This window comes from Panthera leo, chromosome A1 (genome assembly GCF_018350215.1).
Source record: "Panthera leo isolate Ple1 chromosome A1, P.leo_Ple1_pat1.1, whole genome shotgun sequence".
Classification (NCBI taxonomy): domain Eukaryota; kingdom Metazoa; phylum Chordata; class Mammalia; order Carnivora; family Felidae; genus Panthera; species Panthera leo.
Window position 1 is genome coordinate 18,906,233 of NC_056679.1, and position 27,471 is coordinate 18,933,703.

The following is a 27,471-nucleotide window of genomic DNA, read 5'->3' on the forward strand; positions in this document are numbered from 1 at the left end:
TTCAGTAGACTTTTCCAAGAACAAAAGAGCTTGACAGGTACTGCTTCCCTCCCCAGCCCCCCAGCCTAGATATACAACATCTGGGGAATCAGTGTAGCAGGAACACTTTCCACTCTGCTTTTGCTAACGGTGCACCTCACCCCAGGCTCTTCTGCACACCCACCAGAAGGAGGTTTCAGGGGGCTGCAGGTCCCCTCCAGCAGAGAGCTAGCATGGGCCTTGCTGGTACCACACGCTCCACCTGCTTCTTCCGTGGGCCCACCTCATCCAACACGCCCTTATTGGATGTCCATCCAAAGTGGTGCCAGTGTACAAGCAGCCCAGACTGGGCCAGCACCACTCCAGAGGGACTCCTGCCCAGGGAGAGGGAAAGAAAACCACACACACACAGTTCGACTGTGGCCCCCAGCAGTGGGCTGGGGGCAGATATCGGGTCTTTTAGTACCACCTACCAATAAAAGCTTCTCCAGGGACAATACAGAGAAAGTGCCCTACAGTTTGGTGCTACTGCATCTCTGGCAAATGCCTGGTCTGACTGAACTCAAGCCCAAGAAGGCTCCAGACTGGACCACAGGAAACGCTGCCCACAATAGGCAAAGAGAGCCATTGTAGATAACTGGACTGAAGGCAAGTTGGCCAAGACACGACAGTAGGGCACACGCGACACACATAGGAGATACCCCTGAGGTACCAGGTTCTGGTGAATGGGGGACATTGCACTCAGGGCACTACAGGATCTCTTCTTCATAGGGCCACTACTTTCAAAAGTAGGGGACATAACTGACTTTCCTAGCACAGGAACAGACTAGACAGACAAAAAGAGGAGACAAAATAATATGTTGCAAATGAAAAAAATGGGACAAAATCACAGCAAGCGAGCTAGATGAAACAGAGGGAATATGCATAATAGAAAAATTAAATGGTCATAAAGATACTCACTAGATTTGAGAAAAGAGTGGAGGACCTCAGTGAGACCCTCAGTAAGGAGACAGAAAACATAAAAAAGAACCGGTCAGAGATGAAGAACTCAATAACTGACATTAAAAGTACACTAACAGGGAATAAGCAGCACACTGAAGGAAGCAGAAGAATGGATCAGTGACCTGGAGGACAGAGTAATGGAAACCAACCAAGCTGAACAGGATAAAGAAAAAAGACTAATAAAAAATGAGAATATATTAAGGGAAATCAATGATACCATCAAGCATAATAATATTCACATTGTAGGGATCCTAGAAGGAGAAGAGAGAGACAAGGGGGCAGAAAATGTATTTGAAGAAGTAATAGCTGAAACTTCCCAAATCCTGGAAAGGACACAGGATATCCAGATCCAGAAGGCACAGAGAGTCCCCAACAAAATCAACCCAAGGAGGTCCACACCAAGACACATAGTAATTAAAGTGGCAAAAAGTAGCGAGAAAGAGAATTTTAAAAGCAGCAAGTCGGGCGCCTAGGTGGCTCAGTTGGTTAAGCATCCGACTTCAGCTCAGATCATGATCTCCTGGTCAGTGAGTTCAAGCCCCATATTGGGCTCTGGGCTGACAGCTTAGAGCCTGGAGCCCGCCTCAGATTCTGTGTTCTCCCTCTCTCTCTGCCCCTCGCCCACTCATGCTCTGTCTCTTTCTGTCTCTGAAAAATGAATAAACATTCAAAAAAAAAAAAAAAAAGAAAGCAAAAGAGGGGCACTTGGGTAGCTCAGTCAGTTAAGCATCTGACTCTTGATCTCAGCTCAGGTCATGATCTCACTGTTCATGATTTGAGCCCCGTATCGAGCTTTCTGCTGACAGCATGGAGCCTGCTTGAGAGTCTCTCCCTCTCCTTCTCTCTCTATTCCTCCCCAACTTGTTCTCTCTCTCTCTCTCTCAAAATAAATAAACTTTAAAAAATAAAAAATAAATAAAAGCTTGCTGCTTTTATTCAGCTGATATTTCAGCAGAAACTTTGCAGGCCAGAAGGGAGTGGCTCGATCTATTCAAAGTGCTGGAAAGGAAAAACCCACAGCCAAGAATACTCTATCCAGCAAGGCTATCATTCAGAATAGAAGGAGAGAGAGTTTCCCAGACAAGTAGAAGATAAAGGAGTTTATAACCAGCAAACCATCCCTACAAGAAATGCTGAAGGGTACTTTTTGAGTGGAAAGGAAAGACCATAAGCAGGAGTAAGAAAAGTCAGAAGCACAAAAACAATGAAATTAAGTGTGTCTATAAAAATCACTCAAAGGATTCACAACATAAAAGAATGTAGAGTATGGCACAGTGTACCTAAAACATGGGAGGGGGAGAGGAGCACAAATTTAGTGCTGTTAGAATGACAAACTTAAGTGACCATAAACTTAACATAGATGGCTCTATACATAAAATGTTATGTATAAACCTAATGGTAGCCACAAATAAAAAACCAGTAACAGGTATGCAAAAAATAAAGAGAAAGGAATCCAAGTATGTCACTAAAGAAAGCAAACTAACTGTGTGAGAAGAGAGCAAGAGAAGAAAGGAACAGAGAAGAACTACAAAAACAACAACAACAAACAAGTAACAAAATGGCAGTAAGTACATACCTGTCAATAATTACTTTGAATTTAAATGGACTAAATGCTCCAATAAAAAGACATGGGGTGACAAAATGGATAAAAAGCAAGACCCAGCTGTATTCTGCTTATAAGAGATTTATGTCAGAACTAAAAATATGTGGAAATAAGGTTGATGGAAAAGAACGTTTCTAAAAAATTAAATAAATAAAAAAGAACGAAAAACACATGCAAATTGAAAGTGAAGGGATGGAGGCAAATGGAAGTGAAAAGAAAGCCGGGGTAGCAATACTCACATTGGACAAAATAGATTTTAAAAACAAACACTATAACAAGAGACAAATAAGGGCACTATATCATCATAAAGTGAACAATCCAACAAGAAGATATAATAATTGTAAATATTTATGCACCCAGCATGGAAGCACCCAAATACATAAAGCAGTTAATAACAAACAAAGAAAGTAATCTATAGTAATATAATAATAGTAGGGGACTTTACCATCCCACTTACACTGATGGACATATGATCCAAACAGAAGATCAGGAAGGGATGGATGGCTTTGGACACATTGGACCTAACATATATTCAGAATGTTCCACCCTCAAACAGTGGAATACACATTCTTTTCAGGTGCACATGGAACATTTTCCGGGATAGATGATATATTAGGCCACAAAACAATCTCAATAAATTCAGAAAGACTGATGTTGTAGCATCCATCTTTTCTGACCAACACACTATGAAACTAGAATCAACCACAAGAAGGAATCTGTAAAGAGCACAAATACATGGAGGTTAAATAACACGCTATTAAACCATAAATGGGTCAACCAAAAATCAAAGAGGAAATCAAGAAATGTATGGAGACAAATGAAAATAAAAACGCAATGGTCCAAAATCTTTGGGTTGCAGCAAAAGCTGTCCTAAGAGGGAAGTGTATAGCAATAGAGGTCTACCTGAAGAAGCAAGAAAAATCTCAAATGAATAACCTAAACTTCCACCTAAAGAACCTAGAAAAAGAAGAGCAAGCAAAACCCCAAACCAGTAGAAGGAAGTAAATAATAAATATTAGAGCAGAAATAAACAAAATAGGAACTAAAAAACAATAGAACAGATCAATGAAACTAGGACATGTTTATTTGAAAAACATCAACAAAATTGATAAACCTTTAGCCAGACTCATCAAAGAGAGAGAGACAGACAGACAAAGAGAGAGAGAGAACTCAAATAAATAAAATCACAAATGAAAGAGGAGAAATAATCACCAATACTCTAGAAATACAAAGGTTATAAGAGATTATGAAAAATTGTATGTGAACAAATTGGACAACTTAGATGAAATGCATAAATTCTTAGAAATATATAACTTCCCAAATCTGAATCAGGAAGAAACACAATATGTTTACCTGATTACCAGTAATGAAGTTGAATCAGTATCCAAAAACTTCCAACAAAGTCCAGGACCAGATGGCACCACAGGTGAATTCTACTAAACATTTAAAGAAGAGCATGCCTATTCTTCTCAAACTATTCCAAAAATAAGAAGAGGAAGGAAATTGGGAAATTTATTTATTCTATGAGGCCAATATTACCCTGATACCAAAACCAGACAAAGGTGCTACAAAAAAAAAAAAAAAAAAAAAAAAAAGATAACTATGGGCTAATATCTCTGATGAACACAGATGCAAAAATCCTCAACAACATGTTAGCAAACTGAATCCAATACATCAAACAAATCATTCACTATGATCAAGTGGAATTTATACTTGGGATGCAAGTGTGGATCGATATTCACAAAGCAATTGACATGATACATCACATCAATAAAGAAAAGATAAAAACCATATGATCATTTCAACAGATGTAGAAAAAACATTTGACCAAGTACAATATCCACGCATGATAAAAACCCTCAACAAAGTAGGTTTAGAGGGAACATACCTCAACATATTAAAGGCCATATGTGAAAAACACATAGCTAACATACACAATGGTAAAAAACTGAGAGCTTTTCCCCTAAGATCAGGAACAGGACAAGCATGTCTACTCATCACTCTTATTCAACATAGTACTGGAAGTCCTAGCTAGAGCAGACAAGAAATAAAAGGCATCCAAACTGGTAAGGAAGAAGTAAAACTCTTTGCAGGTGACATGATACTATATATAGAAAACCCTAAAGACTTCACCAAAAAACTACTAGAACTGATAAATTCAGTAAGATTGCAGGATACAAAATCAACATACAGAAATTCATTGCATTTCTATACATTACTAATTAAGTAGCAGAAAGAGAAATTAAGAAGAGAGTGCCATTTATAATTGTACTAGAAATAATAATATACCTTGAAATAAACTTAATCAAGGAGGGGAAAGACCTGTACTCAAAAAACTATAAAACACTGATGAAAGAAATTGAAGACGACACAAACAAATGTAAAGGCAGCCCATGCTCATGAATTGAAGACTAAATATTGTTAAAATGTCTGTATTACCCAAAAGCAATTCATAGATTAAATGTAATCCCTGTCAACATATATACCATTTTTCACACAACTAGGAAAAAAACAGTTCTAAAATTTGTGTGAAACCACAAAAGACCCCTAAATAGCCTAAGCAATCTTGAAAAAGAATGTATCACAATCCTAGATTTCAAGATATACTACAAAGGTGCAGTAATCAAACAGTATGGTACTGGCACAAAAGGACAAACATAGACCAATAGAACAGAATAGAGGGCCCAGAAATAAACTCACGGATATAGGGCCAATTAATCTAGGATGAAGGAAACAAGACTGTGCAATGGGAAAAAATGTTTTCAATAGATGGCTTTGGGAAAACTGGACAGATACGTGTGAAAGAATGAAACTGGACCACTTTCTTATACCATACACAAAAATAAACTAAAAATGAATTAAAGATCCAAATGTGAGACCTGAAACCATGAAACTGCTTGAAGAAAACATTGGCAGAAAGCTCTTTGACATCAGCCATAGCAACATCTTCCTAGATATGTGTCCTCAAGCAAGGGAAACAAAAACAAAAATAAACCTTTGGGACTACACCAAAATAAACTTTTGCACAACGAAGGAAACCAACAAAATTTTTGTTTTCAACAAAATGAAAAGCCAACCCACTGAATGGGAGAAGATATTTGCAAATGTCACATCTGATAAGGTGTTAATATCCAAAATATGTAAATAACTTACACAACTCAATACCAACCACCCCCCCCCCCCAAATAATTTGATTTAAAAAGAGGCAGAGAATCTGAATAAACACTTTTCCAAAGACATACAGATAGCCAACAGACACATGAAAAGATGTTCTACATCACTAATCATCAGGTTAATGCAAATCAAAATCATAATTAGATATAACCTTACACTTATCAAAATGGCTAGAATTAAAAAGAAATAACAAGTGTTGGTGAGGATGTGGAGAAAAGGGAAACTTTGTGCACTGTTGGTGAAAATGTAAATTGGTGTAGCCACCACAGAAAACAGTATGGAGGTTCCTCAAAATAGAATTCCTTAAAATTCCTTAGGTTCCTTAAAAAGAGAACTGGCATATGATCCAGTAATTTTGCTACTTGGTATTTACCCAAAGAACACAAAAACACTAATTCAAAAGGATGTATTCACACCCCTGGTCACTGAAGCATTATTTGCAATAGCCAAAGTATGGAAGCAATCCAAGTGCCCATAAATAGATGAACAGATAAATAAGAGGTGGCATATATACACAATGGAATAGTACTCGGCCATAAAAAGGATGAGGTCATACCATTTGTGACAACATGGAGGGACCTAGAGGGTGTTCTGCTGAGTGGGAGAAATCAGGGGAAGACAAACACCTATTATTTCAGTTAAATGTGGACTGTAAAAAACAAAAAGCAGAAACAGACCTATAAATACAAAAAACAAAGTGGTCATTGCCAAAGGGAAGGGAGTGAGGCTTTGGGTAAAATGGGTGAAGGGGAGTGGGAGATACAGACTTCCAGTTATGGAATGAATAAGTCAAGGGGATGAAAGGTACAGCACAGGGAATACAGTCAATTGCATCGTAAAGCAATGTCAAAGGTATCATGAAAGCATTGCATAGTGATGGACCAGTAGCTACACTTGTTGGGAGTATAGCATCATGTACGGACTTGTCGAATTAGTATGTTGTACACCTGAAACTACTGTAACATATTGTATCAACTATACTTTAATAAAAACTTTTTTTAAATAAAAAATTACAGTTGTGTGGTATAAAGAACTCAGAAACAGTCCCAAACTTCTATCAAAACTTGGTACATGACTAAGAAGGGGTTATAAGTCAATGAGGGAATAAATGAGCCTGCTATATATGGGGTTAGGACAACTGTCTGTCCGTATGAACAAAAACACCTCCCTCCCCAAATCTCAATTAGATTAGAGGCCTAAGTGTAAAAAATAAAACTTTAATATTTTATAAGTAATAGAATACCTTCACTAACTCAGTATACAGCCTGGATTTCTTAAACATGACAAAAAGCACAAACCACATACACACACACACACACAACATAACCACATACACACACACAAAAACACACACACTGAAATTTCACTACATGCAAAATTATATTTATTTTTTTAATTGTATTTAAATCCAAGCTAATTAACATAGTGTAGAATGGTTTCTGTGACAAAATAAATCATAATCAACTTAAAAGACACAGTGGGAGGAGATATTTATAATATAAACTACTAATAAAAAACAGCATCCATTTTTTATGGCCGAGTAATATTCCATTGCATGTGTATGTATACACACACATACACCCCCCCACATCTCCTTTGTCCATTCATCAATAGATGAATATCTATTGATAGACATTTGGGTTGCTTCTAGATCTTGGCTATTGTACATAATGCTGCAATGTATATAGGGGTGCATGGGTCTTTTCAAACTAGTGTTTTTATTTTAACATTGTGTGTCAACTATACTAAAAAATTAGCATCCGCTTTATTTAAAGTAGTCTCATAAATCAATAGTAAAATATTCTGACTATCATGATACTACTGGTAATGTATAGGCACCAGCCACCAAGAAGAGAGCAAAATCAATATGAATGAAAACTTGAAAAAAAGAGGCTACTCTGAATAGCCTACCACCTGAATACCAGCCCCCAAGCAATCCTAAAGGAAAGTCAATGAAAGACATGTGAACACAGAACAGTTTTAAGTCCCCTCTCAGAAAAAATTTAAACATGAAATTTGAAATGAATGTTTATCCTTCAAGCAGGGAATTAGCTTTAATGAAAAGAAAACAGAAGCCAGTTGCATGCATGAGAGATAATATTTTAGGTTGAGCTACGTGAAATGACCATTTTTGTAAATAAAAGATGGTCAAAAACTGGCAATTCCGTATGGTTCCACCTATGGTCTTCATTTCTCCGTGGTATGATAAATTACATATCCAGAATATTTCAACCTATGGAACTAAAGACAGAATCTACCTACTAATTAATGGGCTTGAAATAAGTTTTCAGGTAAGACTAAAACTTGATTCTACTCAATTCTATAAGGCAGTTTTATTTTATTTTATTTTATTTTATTATTTTTTACTTTTTAAGGCAGTTTTAAAGTATTGTGTTTTCCTGGAATACAATAAAAAACTGTTTTGTAGCCCACCAAAAATGTAATTCTTTGTCAAAAATTATAAAATATGCTTAGATGATTATTAAAGCCTAAAGCTGAATGAGAGAAAAATCTAACTCGACTTAAATTGATTGAATTTACAAAAGTTTTTTTTCCATTTTACCTCACCAAAATCAACTTCTTTGTATCTCTATGCTATAAAAATTCCACTGATTTTTGGTTTCTGAAATAGCATCACTGTTGGCTCCTTAACTTTAAAAGGTTCTCACAAAATTTAAGAACAATCTTCAATAAAAGTGTTCTGAGTTTCTAAAATTAAACACGTTTTTATTTTCATAGATATTTTGGCAAATCAAAAATGAAGAAATGCAAGCAGTCAGAAACAAGAAAAAAATATGCTCAATCTTCCTTACTTCTGTTATTCCTATTTTCTTCCCTTCCTTAGTCTTTACCGTCCATCCTCCCTCCTTCCTCTTTCCTTTGCTTCCTTCAGTCTTGAAGCTAACATCAACAAATGTTAATAACTGGGATGCCTATGGGGCGCCTGGGTGGCTCAGTAGGTTAATGCTCCAACTTCGGCTCAGGTCATGACCTCCTGGTTTACGGGTTCGAACCCCACGTCAGGCTCTCTGCTGACAGCTCAGAGCCTGGAGCCTGCTTCGGATTCTGTGTCTCCCTCTCTCTCTGCCCCTCCCCCTTCATGCTCTGTCTCTCTCTCCTTCAAAAATAAATAAACATCAAAAAAATAAAGTTAAAAAAAATAACTGGGGTGCCTGGGTGGCTCAGTCAATTAAGCATCTGACTTCAGCTCAGGTCATGATCCCATAGTTCATGAGTTTGAGCCCCACATTGGCCTCTGTGATGACAGCTCAGAGCTTGGAGCCTGCTTCGGATTCTGTGTCTCCCTCTCCCTCTCTCTCTGCCTCTCCCCCACTCACACTCTGTCTCTGTTTCTCTCTCAAAAAATAAATAATAAATATTTTTAAAAAATTATTAAATATGTTAATAACTATTAATGCTAATTAACAGCAGTATATATCTTGTTCTTGTACTTTAATGCATTAACATTTAGAAAAAGAGAAATTTTAGAAATTTAGAAAAAAGAGAGTTTTTACCTTTGCCTCCCTTACAGTGAATTGCTATGATGTTTTCGTCATCTTGAGCCATCCACTCATCTACTTCTTTGGTGAATGCCAACATCTCACTGATTTCAAATGCAAAATTTTTAGTTGAATTAAAATACACCCCCAAATCAAGGCCAGGGTATTTAGCTTTCTTTTGACAGCCAACTTGGCATAAAACTTACCTTAGTGTGGGGACATTGTGATCATCAATCATGATTCGCCGGACCCTGTAATGGAAGTACTTAGGATCATAGTCTCTTTCACCTACAAGAAATGATGCATGGGTCATGTTTCTACGCCTAATAACGTAGTAAAGGATCAAGTTATGAATAAGTCGTACTTTTGTATTATAAATTCCTTATCCACCTTTAAAAGGTTCCTGACTGGCTCTTGCTGCTGTAAGAATATTAAGAGTCTGAAAAACAGAGATAGTAGTGGTTTGTCCACCTTGAGTAACCTAAGCACAACTTATTTGGGTTTAACAGACCTTACTTTTAATTTTCTATCAGGCTATTCATGTTATCATAGGGTAGACACACACCACAGAGCAGAAGCAAAAGTGGCCAACCCGAGTGCTTGCCTCCTGGAAATGTCTATTTAATATACAGGAAGAGGAAAAGTCAAGAGAGGCAGAGTAGTAAACTGGGATATAATCTGCTTTCTACAGGGTTTTGCTCTTTGAGCGTATTTCCCCTTGTTTATTGACTACTTGCATTTTTTTTTTTAATTTGGGCTTTGCTCTCCTCGTACCCCCCTCCTAGTGAATTAGAAATGTATTCGTTGAATTGCCTGTCTTCAAAACACGAGCTGGCAGGAAAAATAGAAGTATTTTCCTAAACCTAATACCATTAGGGCAGATTCTACCTCCCATGGCTCTGCCTCCACTTAAGCCTCCTGCCTCCCTCACCAGGGCATGTATGCCGTTGATCGGTCTTTTCCTACCAAATAGAGCCAGTGCAACACAGAGATTTTCAAACTCACTTTCCACCGCCACCAAATACTTATGATTAAATGACATGTAAAAGCAGAATCATCTTCTTTTATGCAGTGATCTGCTTTCCGTTGATGGTAGCAAACTATCTGACTATGTACATACTGCATAGATTATAGACTTGATAGTGGTCTTGATGTTTGGTATCCAGGAACCGCACAACTTCCTAGAAAAAAACAGGCACACGTTACATAAATGCACATGGCACCAACATAAACCATTTCTTAGGAGGAAGCTGAAATGGTCATAACCTTTTTTTTCTTTTGAAGTTTATTTATTTATTTTGAGAGAGAGAGAGCACAAGAGGGGGATAGGAGCAGAGAAAGAGAAAGAGGGAGAGGGAGAGAGAGAGAGAGAGAGAGAGAGAATCCCAAGCAGGCTCTGCACTAAGAGTGCACAAGGGGCTAAAACTCATGAACTGTGAGATCATGACCTGAGCCAAAAAAAACAGTTGGATGCTTAACCGACGGAGGCACCCAGGTGCCCTTGGTCATTACCTTTTATTCACTTGTCCCTCACTTGGCAGCTTTTAGGGGAGATTTAGGGAATATAAGAGTATGTAAATTCCAAGTCCCATCTCATCCACTGATGGTTTTCAAATAGCCTACAAAGTTGTGCTTGACTACTCTGATTAACCTCTACTATAAATGCACACTGGGGCGCCTGGGTGGCTCAGTCGGTTAAGCGTCTGACTTCGGCTCAGGTCATGATCTCGCGGTATGTGAGTTCGAGCCCCGCGTTGGGCTCTGTGCTGACTGCTCAGAGCCTGGAGCCTGTTTCAGATTCTGTGTCTCCCTCTCTCTCTCTGACCCTCCCCCATTCATGCTCTGTCTCTCTCTGTCTCAAAAATAAATAAAAACGTTAAAAAAAAAATTTATAAATGCACACTGTTTAAAGCTACGAGAGAAAGTAAACTGGCTTTAAGTAAATTTGTTCTGAATTATAAATTCACAGTAATATATGGTTCTTATTTTCTGAATAGGTTTTTTTAGATAATGAGTTGGACATTATAATTTATGTATGCACTGTTTAAATGAATACATAAATGCAAAAATGTACAGTATGATTGTGTGTGATATGCATGACACTGGACATGTGTGATATACATGATGTGATATTGTATGATTATGGTATTATATGCATGATAGAAAAATAAATATTTTTATTATATTAAATTTTAGTTAAGTGGTGGCAATATGGAGATTTTTGGGGGGTCATCTGTGTTTTCATATTTTCTAAAATGAATACACATGTGTGCATATGTGCATATATGTATATAGACACAAATTTGTGCATATATGTGTAACTTTTCAAATAGACATTATTTAAAATGGTTACTATCACCATACTAATACAATATTCCAGCAAATTTATCCATCTGAAATACACACATGTGCATGTCTCTGTACAACAAAAGGACTATAAAAAAGCTCAAAAATTGAGGACTATAGTACCCTGAGCAATGTTTACTGGCTTCGTATTGGGGAAAAGACAAATTAAGATATCAAACTGATCAATTGGTTAAATTGTCAGGAGGAAATAGTAAGTCAAAAAGATAAACGCTTCAAGTCTGCATAATACTGGAATGGGGGGGGGCGGGGCTAAATAGACTCATACACATCAAAAATTCATGAGCTCCTTTACACCAAAATAAAATCCAGATTGATTAAGGAATATAAAGAAACACAAATATCTCTAAGAAATTTAAGCGAATATTAACCAGTTCTTTGGATAAGAAAAAGCACTGTTAAATCAGTGGAAGATCAACAGACAACAGATTTAGGTTTGACTTTATAAAAATTTGAAATTTCCATTTTAAAAAAATGTTGCAGTACAACAAACATTAATAGGGGAGAATATTTTTCAGATAAAAAATTGCGTGAAGGGGGACTATGCCTAGTATTATCTACACATTAGTTATACTAGTATAAACTAGTAACTTATAATAACAATTTAAATAGTATTCTGTCAACCTATAGACAAGTGGATCTAGGACATAAATAAAATCATAAAAGAGAAAATCTAACTGTGTAACAACCTACCTAAATATTCAGCCTCACCAATAAAGAAGTCTAAAACAACAATAAAATCCCATTTTCACCCATGAAATTAGCCGTTTCCTTTTTATTATTTTTTTTAACATTTATTTATTTTTGAGACAGAGAGAGACAGAGCATGAACGGGGGAGGGTCAGAGAGAGGGAGACACAGAATCCAAAACAGGATCCAGGCTCTGAGCTGTCAGCACAGAGCCCAACGCGGGGCTCGAACCCACGGACCGCGAGATCACGACCTGAGCGGAAGTCGGCCTCTTAACCGACTGAGCCACCCAGGCGCCCCTAGCCTTTTCCTTTTTAATGACAAAATCCAATGCTGGCAAAGATGGCATGAAAATAAAACATTTGATTCTTTGTTAACACAATCCCTTGGATTTGGCAATATATTTTGAGAAGCCTAAAAATACTCAATACTCCATAACCAGGTCACTTTACTCCTAGGAATCTATCCAGAAAAGGTTTTACGTCTTTGTGTCTTTATGCCTCTGTTGTGGCATTAGTAATATTGGTGACACCTAAATACCCAACATTCGAGGTTGATTACAGCACCAATGAAATATAATGCAACCATTAGAATACCGTCTTGCCCTTCATTCCTTCAACAAGTAAATATGTCACAGTGGTTACTTTATGTGTAACCTTCTTTAGTATACCCACACTTAACGATAGTATTTGATTTTTTATGAAAATATTAATATGCCTGGATGGCTAAGCCTCGGGACTTAAAAAAATCACCTTCATAGTTCTCTATATGTCTAAAAAAAACTCAAGAATTTGAGTTTTTTTCCAAGAGTCCATTCTTGACTCAATACATAGACAATTTACTGCTGTGTTTTCTGATTTAAATAGTTTATCTGAAGACTCCAAATACCTCTTAAACTGATTAGCTGAATAGAGACAAAAAGCATATAAAAGAAAGTTCAACTCTGCCAAGAAGCACATTTTTAAAAAAATTTCAAGTTTTTAAATTCTAGTTAGTTAACATATATGGTAAAATTGGTTGCAGGTGTAGAATTTAGTGATTTACCACTGACATATAACACTCAGTGTTCATCACAAGTACCCTCCTTAATACTCATCAACAATTAGCCCATCCCCCCCCCCCCCCCCCCCCCCCCCCCCCCCCCGGCTCCATCAACCCTCGGTTTGTTCTCTGTAGTTAAGTCTCTCTTATGGTTGGTTTGCTTCTGTCTCTTTTTTCCCCTTCCCCTCTGCTCATCTCTTTTGTTCCTTAAATTCCACCTATGAGTGAAATCACATGGTATTTGTCTTTCTCTAAATTATTTTTGCTTCGAATACACTCTAGTGTCATTCGTGTCATTGCAAATATCAAGATTTCATTCTTTTTGATGGTTGAGTAATATCACAGTGTGTGTGTGTGTGTGTGTGTGTGTGTGTGTGTGTATGTGTGTGTGTACCCACATGTATATCTTCTTTATCCATTCATTGGCCAATGGATTTTTTGGTTCTTTCCACAATTTGGCTATTGTTGATAATGATGCTATAAACATCGGGGTGCCTGTGCCCTTTCAAACCAGTATTTTTGTATCCTTTGGGTAAATATGTGGTAGCACAATTGCTGTGTCATAGGGTAGCTCTGGTTTTAACTTTTTGAGGAAGAAACTACATTTTTGAGGATAGATGGATAGTTTCCATCCTCAAACAGAATAAAGAATATCCAACTGAACCCAGGTCAAAAACTAAAAGATAACTAAGTTTTTTAGGACTATAGGTAATGTAGATCTCCTTTTTCTCAATAGCTCAGCCTTTGCATGGGTTTACTAAATTTACAATTCCTGAAACTCTTCCTTGGGATGTGAAAGCGAAAAATGCTGTCTACTCTTTGAAAGCCTTTTTGTTACAAAAGATAATACTTTTTGTTACAAAAAGGCTTTGGGTATCCTGAATGTGCCAAACCCTTCTCTCTGGTGTGTTCACACAATATTAACTCAAATATTACCTAAACAGAACACCTTAGACCAGAAGCCTATTGTCTACCTTAGCATTTTCCTTGATTTGGAGATGAAGGTACACCCTCATTGCTAGAATGTGGTGGCAGCAGTGGCCAGGCTGTTGACATTCCCATGAGAGTGCTTGCTTCTTCATTCCCACATATGTACAATCCTTGCTACTTCTAGGCAACACTTGACATTTCTGTTAGTAAATTTACCACTTATGAAATTCCACTGTTTGCTCTGCATATTACTATTCACTGTTGTTAACACTATAATTCTGCAAATGTATTCTCTCTTAAGAGCAAAGGGGAACCACATGATTGCTTAGCATTCTGTCGGGAGTTAATTATGCCAAGATCTGAATCTTGCACTCTTTAGTCAGACTTGAGTTAGATTAGTTTGCAGATGGCTTTTATCTTAAAAATGACAAAGGCATCCTCTGTGCAGGATTTGTGTTGTTATCACTGAACACGCAAGCACTGAAGCCGTTCCATTGCTGAATTCTCAGTCTGCCGAGGTAGCTGAACTAATAGCTCAGACATGAGCCTGCATTCTGGCAAAAGAGGGGGCCAAATATTCATATGAAGTCAAATGCTCTACCCCTGAGCCATATCCCATAAATATTCATATGGATAGTAGATATGCTTTTGGGGTGGTTCATGATTTATGGATTTTATGAAAACTGATGATTCATTACCTCTTCTTCACATATGTTGATTGAAAATGATAAAAAGATCATGACTTATTAGAATGTCATCAATATCCTATGGAGATAACACTGTAATAATGGAAAAAAATCAATAGTCTAGAGACCACCCTAGAAACCAAGAGTGATGTCTTTGCTTTGATTTACAAGCTAATGAAGTTTGTGGCTTTTTAACACCTTAGCTAATATTAAGTGTTGTTAAATTTATATTTATCACCACCAAATCGACAAAAGAAAAGTGAACCAATTTAGACGAGTTATAATTAATTCACAGTCATCAGCTCAACTTACTGAAAAGCAATATTGGCAAAGAATGCTTTATTCCTAGACATAGATTCTGGAAATTTGAGGATGACTGTCTTGAAGTGACATGATCCATCCAATGGGTACTGGTCAAATTACTCCAAAACTATTCCCATATGGGAAGAATAAAGTAGTTTATCCTTTCATTCAACAGAGGTTTAGAAAATTTTTCAAAATTGGCAAAGTAGTAGAATCATGTCTTATTCATAAACAGCATAACATAGATAAGATAGAGTTCACACTCTCCTCAAGACCTTTTTGAACATTTACAAATGGATTTTATTCGACTGCCCCAATCTCAAGACTATAAATATGTACTAGTTATTGTTTGAAATATTTTTGCATGTATAGAAGAGTTTCCATGCCTTAGGATAAGGTAGAATGATTTCGTTTATTGTCCAAATACTTTGTCCTTCCCTGCATCTGCCTTGTACTGCCCTTGCTCTCCAACATTGTGCTCTACCACATGAGTTGGTTTAGTCAGTGGAATGCCACAATGCAGGAACTTGCAAAAGCCTTTTGCAAGATTCCACTCCAGCTCTTACCTTTTGCCATCACATAAGAACACACCCAGGCTAGCCTAATGGAGGATGAAAATATGTGGAGCAGATATGAGGTACCCCAGGTACGGTCATTGTAGACCAGCTGATAAGGAAAATTGAGATTCCATTCCAAGGTGGTGATATAAGAAGACCCTGAACTCATCTTCTCCATGGACCATATTTATACATACTAATAAAATAATTCCTCTTGCAGAACTGAGGGCTGACTGAACAGCTTCCGCACAACAAAAGGTAGACAAATCACACAGAGAACAGCAAGAAAGAGGGAGACACAGTAATGATGCTGTAAACTGTGGGTCCAAGAAGAGATTCATCTGCCCTGGGGCACAGAAAAAAGCCATAGTTTAAACGGGCAACTAGAATATAAAACATCTAGCCCTAGAATTCTGCCAAATGATGGGGGAACTCCTAGAAATCTCTCTGGATTGGACAGGCTGTTCCATGTCATGGTTTATGTCCCCTCTTCACCTTGGTAGTGTGGATAGGAGCGGGGTCTGGATACACAAGCTGCTGATTTTTCAGCAGAAACTTTGCAGTCCAGAAGGGAGTGGCATGATATATTCAAAGTGCTGAAAGGAAAAAACCTGCAACTAAGAATACTCCACCAGCAAGGCTTTCATTCAGAACTGAAGGAGAGATAGAGTTTCTCAGTCAAAGCAAAAGGAGTTCATCACCACTAAACCAGCCCTATAAGAAATGTTAAAGGGACTTTTTTTTTTTTAATTTATTTTTGAGACAGAGAGAGACAGAGCATGAACAGGGGAGGGTCAGCGAGAGGGAGACACAGAATCTGAAACAGGCTCCAGGCTCTGAGCTGTCAGCACAGAGCCTGATGCGGGGCTCGAACTCACGGACCGTGAGATCATGACCTGAGCCGAAGTCAGCCGCTTAACCGACTGAGCCACCCAGGCGCCCCTAAAGGGACTTTTTAAAGTGGAAACAAAAAGGCCATAATTAGAAGAAAATTATAAATAAAAAGATATAAAATATGACAACATATACATAAAACATGGAGGAAGGAGTAAAAAAATTCCTTTAGAATATGTTAGAACTTAAATAATCATCAACTTAATATAGACGGTTATATACTTAGAATGTTATATACAAACTTCATGGTAAACACAAACCTAAAACCTATCATAGATACACAAAAAAAGAGAGCCAAGCATAACACTACAGAAAGTCATAAACTGAAGGAAAGAGAGGAAGAAGAAATAACAGAGAAGAACTATAAAAACAACCAGAAAACAATAAAAATGCCATTAAGTACACACTGAAAATAATTATTTTAATTGTAAATGGTCTAGGGGTGCCTGGGTGGCACAGTTAGTTAAGTGTCAAACTCTTGATCTCTGCTGAGGTCATGATCTCACAGTTTGTGAGTTCAAGCCTGGCATCTGACTGTGCACTCATGGCATGGAGCCTGCATGGCATTCTGTCTCTCCTCTCTGCCCCTGCCTCACTTGTGCTTTCTCTCTCTCTCAAAATAAATAAATAAACTTAAAAACAATTTTTTAAAATGTAAATTGTCTAAATGCTCCAATCAAGAGGCATAGGGTGGCAGAATGGATGAAAAACGAGACTCATATATATTTTGCCTACAAGATACTCACTTCAGATATAAGGATACACTCAGACTGAAAGTGAATGGATGGAAAAGATATTTCATGCAAAAGGAAGTGGGAGAAAAATCCACAGTAGCAACATTTATATCGCAAAGTTGACCTTAAAGACTAACAAGAGACAAAGAAAGGCATTGCATAATGATAAAGGAGTCAGTTGAACAAGATGACATAAAAATTATAAATATCTATGTACCCAATAATGGAGAACCTAAATACATAAAGCAAGTTTTAACAGACATAGAGGAAGAAAGAGTAATAAAATGATAGGAGACTTTAACACAGCACTTACATCACTCTAGTAGATTATATAGGCAGAATATCAATAAGAAAACAGTATTTTTGAACAACACATTAGGTCAGATGGACCTAACAGATAAATACAGAACATGCCATACAAATACAACACAACACATATTCTTTTTATATGCACACAGAACATTCTCCAGGATAGATCACATAGTAGGCTACAAAACAAGTCTCAATAAATTTAAAAAGATTGAACCATATCATATATCTTTTCTAATCACAATGGGATGAAATAGAAATCAATCATAAGAAAAAAATTGGAAAACTAAATAGGTGGAAGCTAAGCAACATGCCACTAAACAACAAATGAGTCGACAAGAAAAACAAAAACCAAAGTTAAACATACATGGAAACAAATGAAAATGAAAATGAAAATACAATGGTCTAAAATCTTTGAAGGGCACCTGGGTGGCTCATTCAGTTAAGCATCTGACTTCGGCTCGGTCATGATCTCACAGTTCATGGGTGCAAGCCCACACATCGGGCTCAGGGCTGACAGCTCAGAGTCTGGAGCCTGCTTCTGATTCTGTGTCTCCCTCTCTCTCTGCCCCTCCCTTTCTTGTACTTTCTCTCTCTGTCTCTCTCAAAAAAAAATGAACCTTAAAAAATTTTTTTAATAAATAAAATTTTTGAGACCTAGAGAAAATAGTCCTAATGGGGAATATTTATAGAGATACCAGCTGACCTGAAGAAATAAGAAAAACTTCAGTTTAAACTTACCTAAAGAAACTAGAAAAAGAAAAATAAAGCCCAATACTAGTAGATGGAAGGATTTAATAAAAATCAGAACAGAGGGGCACCTGGGTAGATCAGTCAGTTAAGTGTCTGGCTCTTGATTTCAGCTCAGGTCATGATCTCATGTGAGATCAAGCCCCATCTCTGGTTCCACACTGGATGTGGAGTGTACTTGAGATCTTGAGATTCTCTCTTCCCCTCCCTCTGCCCCTTCCCTACTCACGCCTTTTTTGGTTTTTTTTTTAGAGAAAATCATAGCAGAAATGAATTAAATAGTCTTAAAGAATAGAAAAGGTCAATGAAATGAAGAGCTGATTCTTTCAAAATGTAAAAAAAAAAAAAAATCAATTAATTTTTAGTCAGACTGATCAAGAAAAAAAAAGGAACCAAATGAAACTAGAAACAAAAGAGGTAACAAAAAACACTACAGAGATACAAAGGATTATAAGCAAGTACTACAAAAGATTATATGCCAACAAATTGGATAATCTAGAAAAAATAAATGAACTCCTAGAAACGTACAATTTTCCTAAACTGAATCAGGAAGAAATATGAATTTGAAAACCAAATTACTACTAACAAAATTGAACTGTTAATCAAAAAACTCCCAACAAACAAAATTCCAGGACCGGATAGATTCACAGGTGAATTTACCAAATATTTAAAGAAAAGTTAATACCAATTCTCTTTAATCTATTACAAAAAATATCAAAGCAAGGAGAGCTTTGAACTACATTCTATGAGGCCAGCATTACCCTGGTACCAAAACCAGAGACATTATAAGAAAGAAAGAAGGAAGGAAAGAAAGCTACAGAACAATATCACATAGAACATAGAAGCAAAAATTCTCAACAAAATATTATCAAACCACGTTCAATAATACGGTAAAAGGATCGTCTACCATGATCAAGTGGGATATATTCTGGAGTTGCAAGGATGGCTCAATATTCGCAAATCAATCACTGTGATATACCAAGTCAACAAAATGAAGTATAAAAATTATATGATCATCTTGGTAGGTACAGAAAAATCATGTGACAAAATTCACCTTTCATTCATGATAAAACTAAAAAAAATGGGTTTAGAGAGCACATAACTCAACATAATAAAGGTCATATATGACAAACATACATAGTGGTGAAAAACTGAGAATTTTTCCTCTAAGATCAGAAATGAGATAGGGATGTCTACTCTCACCACTTTTATTCAACATACTAGTTACTAGAAGCTCTAGCCACAGCAATAAGACAAAGAAAAAAAAAGCATCCAAATTGGTAAGGAAGAAGTTACAGTCACTATTTGCAGATGATAGGATACTACACATAGAAAATCCTAAATACCCTACCAAAAAGCTATTAGTATGTATGAATTCAGTGAAGTTGCAAGATGCAAAATTAATACATAGAAAGCCATTATGTTTTTGTACACTAATAATGAAATAGCAGAAAGAGAAAACAATTCTATTTATAATTGCACCAAAAAGAATACCTAAAACTATACTTAACAAAGGAGGTGAAGGATCTGTTTTCTGAAAACTATAAAACGCTGATGAGGGCGCCTGGGTGGTTCAGTCAGTTAAGCATCCGACTTCGGCTCAGGTCATGATCTCACGGTTTGTGGGTTCTAGCCCCATGTTGGGCTGTCTGCTGTCAGCACAGAACCTGTTTCAGATCCTCTGTCTCCCTCTCTCTCTCTGTCCCTCCCCTGCTAGAGCTCTCAATCTCTATCAAAAATAAATAAACATTTTTAAAAAAACACTGATGAAAGAAATTGAAGAAAAAAGGAGTAAATGAAAAGATATTCCAGGCTCATAGATTGGAATAATTAATCTTGTTAAAATGTCCATACTCCCCAAAGCAGTCTACAGATTCAATGCAATACCTATCAAAACACCAACAGCATCATTCACAGAACTAGAACAAATAATCCTAAAATCTGTATGGAATCATGAAGATCCCCAAAAGCCAAAGGAACCTTGAGAAAAAAGAACAAATCTGGAGGTATCACAATCCTGTATTTCAAGATACACTACAAAGCTGTTGTAATCAAAATAGTATTGTGCTAGCACAAAAATAGACACATAGACAAATAGAACAGAATAGAGAGCCCAGAAATAAATCCACACTTATAGGGACAATTGATCTGGGCAAAAGGAGGCAAGAATATACACTGAGGAAAAGACAGTCTCTTCAATAGGTGGTACTGACAAAATTGGACAGCTACAAGCAAAAGAATGCAATGACCACTTTCTTACACCATACACAAAAATAAACACACTGGATTAAAGACCTAAATGTGAGACCTGAAACCATAAAACCCCTTGTAGAAAACATAGGCAATATGCTCTTTGACATCAACTATAACAATATCTTTCTAGATATGTGTCCTCAGGCAAGGGAAACACAAGCAAATATAAACCATTGGGATTACTCCCAAACAAGAAGTGTTTGCATGGTGAAGGAAATCAGCAACAAAACAAAAAAGCAAGCTACTGAATAGAAGAAGACACTTGCAAATGAAATATCTGATAAGGGGTTAATATCCAAAATACATTAAGAACTTACACAACTCAACACCAAAAAAATAAATGATTCAATTGAAAATGGGAAGAAAACATGAACATTTTTCAAAGACCAATAGATGACCATTCAGATGGCCAACAGACACATGAAAGATGCTGAACATCACTTATCATCAGGGAAATCAAAACCACAATGAGATATTTACACCTGTCAGAATAGCTAAAATCAAAATGACAAGAAATAACAAGTATTGATGAGGATATAGAGAAAAAGGAACCCTTGAGCACTGGTGATAGGAATGCAAATTGGTACAGCCACTGTGGAAAAAAGTATAGAGGTTCCTCAAAAAATTAAAAACAAAATTACTGTATGATCCAGTAATTTCACTACTGGGTTACCTAAAGAAAACAAAAACACTAATTCAAAAAGATTATCTGTACCTCTATGTTTATTTCAGCATTATTCATAATAGCTAAGATGTGGAAGAAACCCAAGTGTCCATCAACAGATGAATGAATAAACAAGAGGTTGTACACCCACACCCACCCACCCACACACACACACACACACACACACACACACACACATACAATACTACTGAGCCATAAAAAAGAATGAGATCTTGCCATTTGCAACAACACGGATGAACCTAGAGGGTATTTTGCTTAGTCAAAGTCAGACTGAGAAAAACAAACACCATATGATTTTACTTGTGTTTTGAATCTAAAAACAAAACAAACAAACAAAAAGCAGAGCCAGACCCATAAATACAGAGAACAAATTGATGTTTCCCAGAGGAGAGAGGAGTGCGGGGATGGACAAAATACATGAAGGCAAGTGGGAGATACAGGCCTCCAGTTATGGAATGAGTAAGACATATGGATAAAAGGCACAGCACAGGGAATATAGTCAATGGTATAATAGTGTTTTATGGTGACAGATGGTAACTACCCTTGTGGTGAGCACAGCATAACATATAGACTTTTCAAATCACTATGCTGTATACCTGAAACTAATGTGACATTGTATGTCAACTACACATCAGTAAAAAAAGAAAGAGGTGCCTGGGTAGGTCAGTCAGTTGAGCACCCAACTCTTATTTTCAGCCCAGTCATGATCTCATGGTTGTGATATTGAGACCCGCAATGCGCTCTGCGCAGGATACGGAGCCTGCTTAAGATTCTCTCTCTCCCTCTCCCTCTGTTCCCAGCTGCCCCCACTTGCTTGCTTGCTCTCTCTCTCAAAACAAAACAAAACAAAAAGAATGGAAAATTGAAGGTCAATATCTCTCATTAACATATACAAAAAGTTGTACATAAAATATTAGCCAATAGAAAGTAGTGATAAGTAAATAATATATTAAGACCAAAGGGGAGCTTATTCTAGGAATAAAAAAGGTTGGCTTTACATTTGAAAATACCAGAATAACAGGGAAAAACCTTTCATTATCTCCATACACATAGAAAAAGTATCTGACACGTTCACCAATTCATGATTCAACTCCGAGCAGACTAGAAATAAATACAACTTTCTTAATCTGGTAAAGAACATGTACAAAAAACTTCTGTAAAACATCATTTTAATAGCGGAATTTCTAATTCTTTCGATTTAAGTTTGGGAACAAGGAATGGTATCTGCTCTTAGTACGAGTCAACATTACAAGTGGAGGTCCTAGACAATTCAATAAAGAAAGAAAAAAACTAAAAGTATACTAAGTTAAGAAAGCAATTTGACATGATTATACACATAAAAAGTTCAAGGAATATATAAATTATTAAAATGAATCCATGAATTAACATTTTGCGATCTTTTATTTCTATTTTTAACTTTTAATTCCATTGTAATTAACAAAGTGTTATATTGGTTGCAGGCGTATAAATAGTAATTCAACAGTTCCATAATTCTCAGTGCTCATCAGGATAAGAGTACTCTTAATCTTCCTTACCTATTTTACCCATCTCCCCACTTGCCTCCCCTCTGGTAACAACCTGTATTCTCTGTACTAGCTCCATCCATGTTGTTGCAAATGGTGACATTTCATTCTTTTTTATGGCTGTACAACATTCCATTACATACCCATATGTATCCATTCATCTATTGATGGTCATGAGTTGCTTCCATAGTTTGGCTATTGTAAATAATGCTGCAATAAACATACGGGTGCACGTATGATTTCAAATCAGTATTTTTGTATTCTTTGAGTAAATACCCAGTAGTGTGATTCCTGGATCATAGAATATGTTTACTTTTAATTTTTTGAGGAATCTCCATACTGTTTTTCAGAGTGGCTGTCCCAGTGTGCATTCCCACCAACAATGCAAAAGGGTTCCCCTTTCTCTGCATCCTTGCCAACATCTGTAGTTGTTATTTTTAGCCATTCTGACAGGTGTGAGGTATTATCTCATTATGGTTTGGATTTGTATTTCTCTGATGAGTGATGTTGAGCATTTTTTCACGTGTCTGTAAGCCATCTGGATGTCTTCTTTGAAAAAATGTCTATTCATGTCTTCTTCCCATTTCATCACTGGATTATTTGTTTTTTGGGTGTTGAGTTTGGTAAGTTCTTTATAGATTTTGGATACTAGCCCTTTATCAGATGTGTCATCTCCAAATATCTTCTCCCATTCCCATAGGCTGCCTTTTAGTTTTGTTGATTGTTTTGTTCATTGTGCAGAAGACTTTATCTTGATGAAGTCTTAGTTCATTTTTTGCTTTTGTTTCCCTTGCCTCCAGAGACATGTCTAGTAAGAAGATGCTGCAGCTGAGGTCAAAGAGGTTGCTGCCTGTTATCTCCTCTTGGATTTTGATGGTTTCCTGTCTTACATTTAGGTCTTTCATCCATTTTGAATTTATATTTGTGTATGGTGTAAAAAAGTGGTCCATTTTCATTCTTCTTTATGTTGCTGTCCAGTTTTCTCAACACCATTTATTGAAGAGATTTTCTTCCCATTGGATATTCTTTCCTGCTTTGTTGAAGATTAATTGATCATATAGTTGTGGGCCCATTTCTGGGTATTCTGTCCTGTTCCATTGATCTATTTTGTGCCAGTATACTGTTTGGATGACCACAGCTTTGCAATGTAGCTTAAAATCCAGAATCATGATACCTCCAGCTTTGCTTTTCTTCTTCAGGTCTGTTTTGGCTATCTGGGGTCTTTTGTGGCGCCATACAAATTTTAGGATTGTTTGTTCTAGATCTACGAAAAATACTGGTAGTATTTTGATAGGTATTGCATTAAATGTGTAGACTGCTTGGGGTAGTATAAACATTTTCACAATGTTTGTTCTTCTAATCCATGAGCATGAAATGTTTTTCCATTTCTTTGTGTCCTCTTTCAATTTCTTTCATAAGAGTTCTATAGTTCTCAGAGTACAGCTTTTTTACCTCTTTGGTTAGGTTTATTTGTAAGTGTCTTATTGTTTTTGGTGCAACTGTAAATGGGACTGATTCCGTGATTTCTTCTTCTGTTGCGTCATTATTGGTGTATAGAAATGCAACCGATTTCTGTACATTGATTTTATATCCTGTGACTTTGTTGAATTCATGTATTAGTTCTAGCAATTTTTTGGTGGAGTCTTTCAGATTTTCCACGTAGAGTATCATGTCATCTGCGAAGAGTGAAAGTCTGTCTTCTTTCTTGCCAACTTGAATGCCTTTTATTTCTTTTTGTTGTCTGATTGCTGAGGCTAAGACTTCCAGTACTATGTTAAATTGTAATGGTGAGAATGGATATCCCTGTCTTGTTTCTGACCTTAGAGGAAAAGCTCTCACGGTTTTTCCCCACTGAGGATATTAGCTGTGGGTCTTTTGTATATGGCCTTTATGATGAGGTATTGTCCATCTATACCTATTTTGTTGTGGTGTTTTGTTTTCTTTTTTATCAAGAATGGATATTGTATTTGTCAAATGTTTTTTCTGCATCTATTGAGAGGATCATATGGTACTTATCATTTCTTTTATTAATGTGGTATATCATGTTGATTGATTTGCAAATATTGAACTACTCTGCAGCCTAGGAATATATCCCGCTCGATCATGGTGAATAATTCTTTTAATGTACTGTTTGATTCAACTTGCTAGCATCTTGTTGAGAATGTTTGCATTCATGTTCATCAGGGATTATTGCCCCGTAATTCTCCTTTTTAGTGGGGTCTTTGTCTGGTTTTGCAATCAAGGTAATGCTGGCCTTGTAGGAGAGAGTTTGGAAGTTTTCCTTCCGCTTCTATTTTTTGGAACAGTTTGAGAAGAATGGGTATTAACTCTTCTTACTCTAGTAGAATTCCCCTGGGAAGCCATCCAGCCCTGGACTTTTGTTTATTAGGAGTTTTGATTACTGATTCAATTTCTTTGCTGGTTTTGGGTCTGTTCAAATTTTCTATTTCTTCCTGTTTTAGTTTTGGTAATTTGTATGTTTCTAGACATTTGTCCATTTTTTCCACATTGCACAGTTTGTTGGCATATAATTTTTCATAATATTTTCTTATAATTGTATTTTTTGTGGCGTTGGTTGTGATCTCTTCTCTTTCATTTGTGATTTTATTTACTTGGGTCCTTTCTCTTTTCTTTTTGATAAGTCTGGCTTGGGATTATCAATTTTGTTAATTCTTTCAAAGAACCCGCTCTTAGTTTTGTTGATCTGTTTCTGCTTTGTTTCTCTATTATTTATTTCTGTTCTAATCTTTATTATTTCCCCTGATGGCTTTGGGCTTTATTTGCTGTTCCTTTCCTAGCTCCTTAGGTGTAAGGTTAGATTGTGTATTTCAGAGTTTTCATGCTTCTTGAGGTAGACCTGTATGGTAATAGACTTCCCTCTTAGGACCACCTTTGCTGCATCCCAAAGGTTTTGGACTGCTGTGTTTTCATTTTCATTTGCTTGCATGTATTTTTTTTTCTTCTTTAATTTCCTGGTTAACGCATTAATTCTTTAGTAGGTCATTCTTTAACTTCCAAGTATTTGTGATCTTCCCAAATTTTTTCTTGTGGTTGACTTCAAGTGTCATACAGCATTGTACTCTGGAAATATGCATGGTATGATCTCAATCTTTTTGTACAAAAAGGGCTGATTTGTGACCCAGTATGTGATCTATTCTGGAGAATGTTCCACGTTCACTCAAAAAGAATGTGTATTCCGCTGCTTTAAGATGAAATATTCCAATTAGATCTGTTAAATCCATCTGGTCATTGTGTCACTCAAAGCCATGGTTTCCTTATTGATTTTCTGCTTAGATGAGCTGTCCATGCTGTATTAATGGGGTATTAATGTTCCCTACTTGTATTATTATCAAGGGGTTTATGTTATTAATTGATTTATATATTTGGGTGTTGCAAGTCGGGGGCACCAATATTTACAATTGTTAATCTTCTTGATAGACCCCTTAATTGTGATATAATACCCTTCTTTATCTCTAGTTACAGTCTTTGGTTTAAAATCTAATTTGATATAAGTATAACTACTCCAGCTTTCTTTTGATGTCTATTAGCATGACATATGGTTCTCCATTCCCTTTCAATCTCCAAATGTTTTTAGGTCTAAAATGAGTCTCTTGTAGGCAGCATATAGATGGGTCTTGTTTTTTTAGTCATTCTGATACTCTATGTCTTTTGATTGGAGAATTTAGTCCATTTACATTTAGAGTGACTATTGAAAGATATGAATTTAGGGCCACTGTGTTGCCTATAGGGTTGGTGTTTCTGGTGACATTCTCTGGTTGTTTCTGGTCTTTGTTGTTTTTGGTCTTTTTTTTTTTTTTCTCTAAAGAGTCCCTTGAATATTTCTTGCAGGGCTGGTTTAGTGCTTACAAACTCCTTTAGTTTTTGTCTGGGAAACTCTATCTTTCCTTCTATTCTAAATGACAGCCTTGCTGGATGAAGTATTCTTGGCTGCAGAGTTTTCCCATTAAGCATACTGAATACATCATGCCACTCCATTCTGGCCTGTCAAGTTTCCATGAACATATCTGCTGTGAACCTGATCTGTTTTCCCTTATAGGTTAAGGACTTTTTTCCCCTCGCTGCTTTCAGGATTCTTTCCCTTTCTGTGTATTTTGTGAATTTGACTATGATATATCTTGGTGATGGCTGGCTTTTGTTGAATTTAATGGAAGTTCTCTGTGCTTCTTGGATTTCAATGTTTGTTTCCTTCCCTAGATAAGGGAAGTTTTCAGCTATAAATTGTTCAAATAAACCTTCTACTCCTTTTTCTTTCTCTTCTTCTGGGACTCCTATGACACAAATGTTATTACACTTTAAGGAGTTGCTGAGTTCCCTAAGTCTACATTCATGATCCAATACCTTTATTTCACTCTTTTTTTCAGCTTCATTATTTTCCATAATTTTATCTTCTATATCAGTGATTCATTTCTCTGCTTCACCCATCGTCAATGTCATTGCACCATTAAGTTTTGCATCTCAGTTATAGCACTGTTT

General features: G+C 36.6%; 1 protein-coding gene across 9 annotated transcripts in view; it reads right to left on the reverse strand.

Annotated features, from left to right (window-relative positions):
- Positions 1-27,471, reverse strand: part of LOC122200466 (phosphatidylinositol 3,4,5-trisphosphate 3-phosphatase TPTE2-like) — a 165,449-nt gene that overhangs the window by 51,459 nt on the left and 86,519 nt on the right. For all 9 annotated transcript variants that reach the window (XR_006193979.1, XM_042906550.1, XM_042906476.1 and 6 more), the window contains 3 exons: positions 10,379-10,439; positions 9,465-9,546; positions 9,274-9,362 (listed from right to left, as the gene is read on the reverse strand). Coding sequence is in view for 8 of the 9 variants with exons in the window: in XM_042906550.1 (XP_042762484.1) it covers positions 9,274-9,362; positions 9,465-9,546; positions 10,379-10,439 (232 nt within the window). In the remaining variant the exon portion in view is untranslated. The remainder of the gene's footprint in view (positions 1-9,273; positions 9,363-9,464; positions 9,547-10,378; positions 10,440-27,471) is intronic.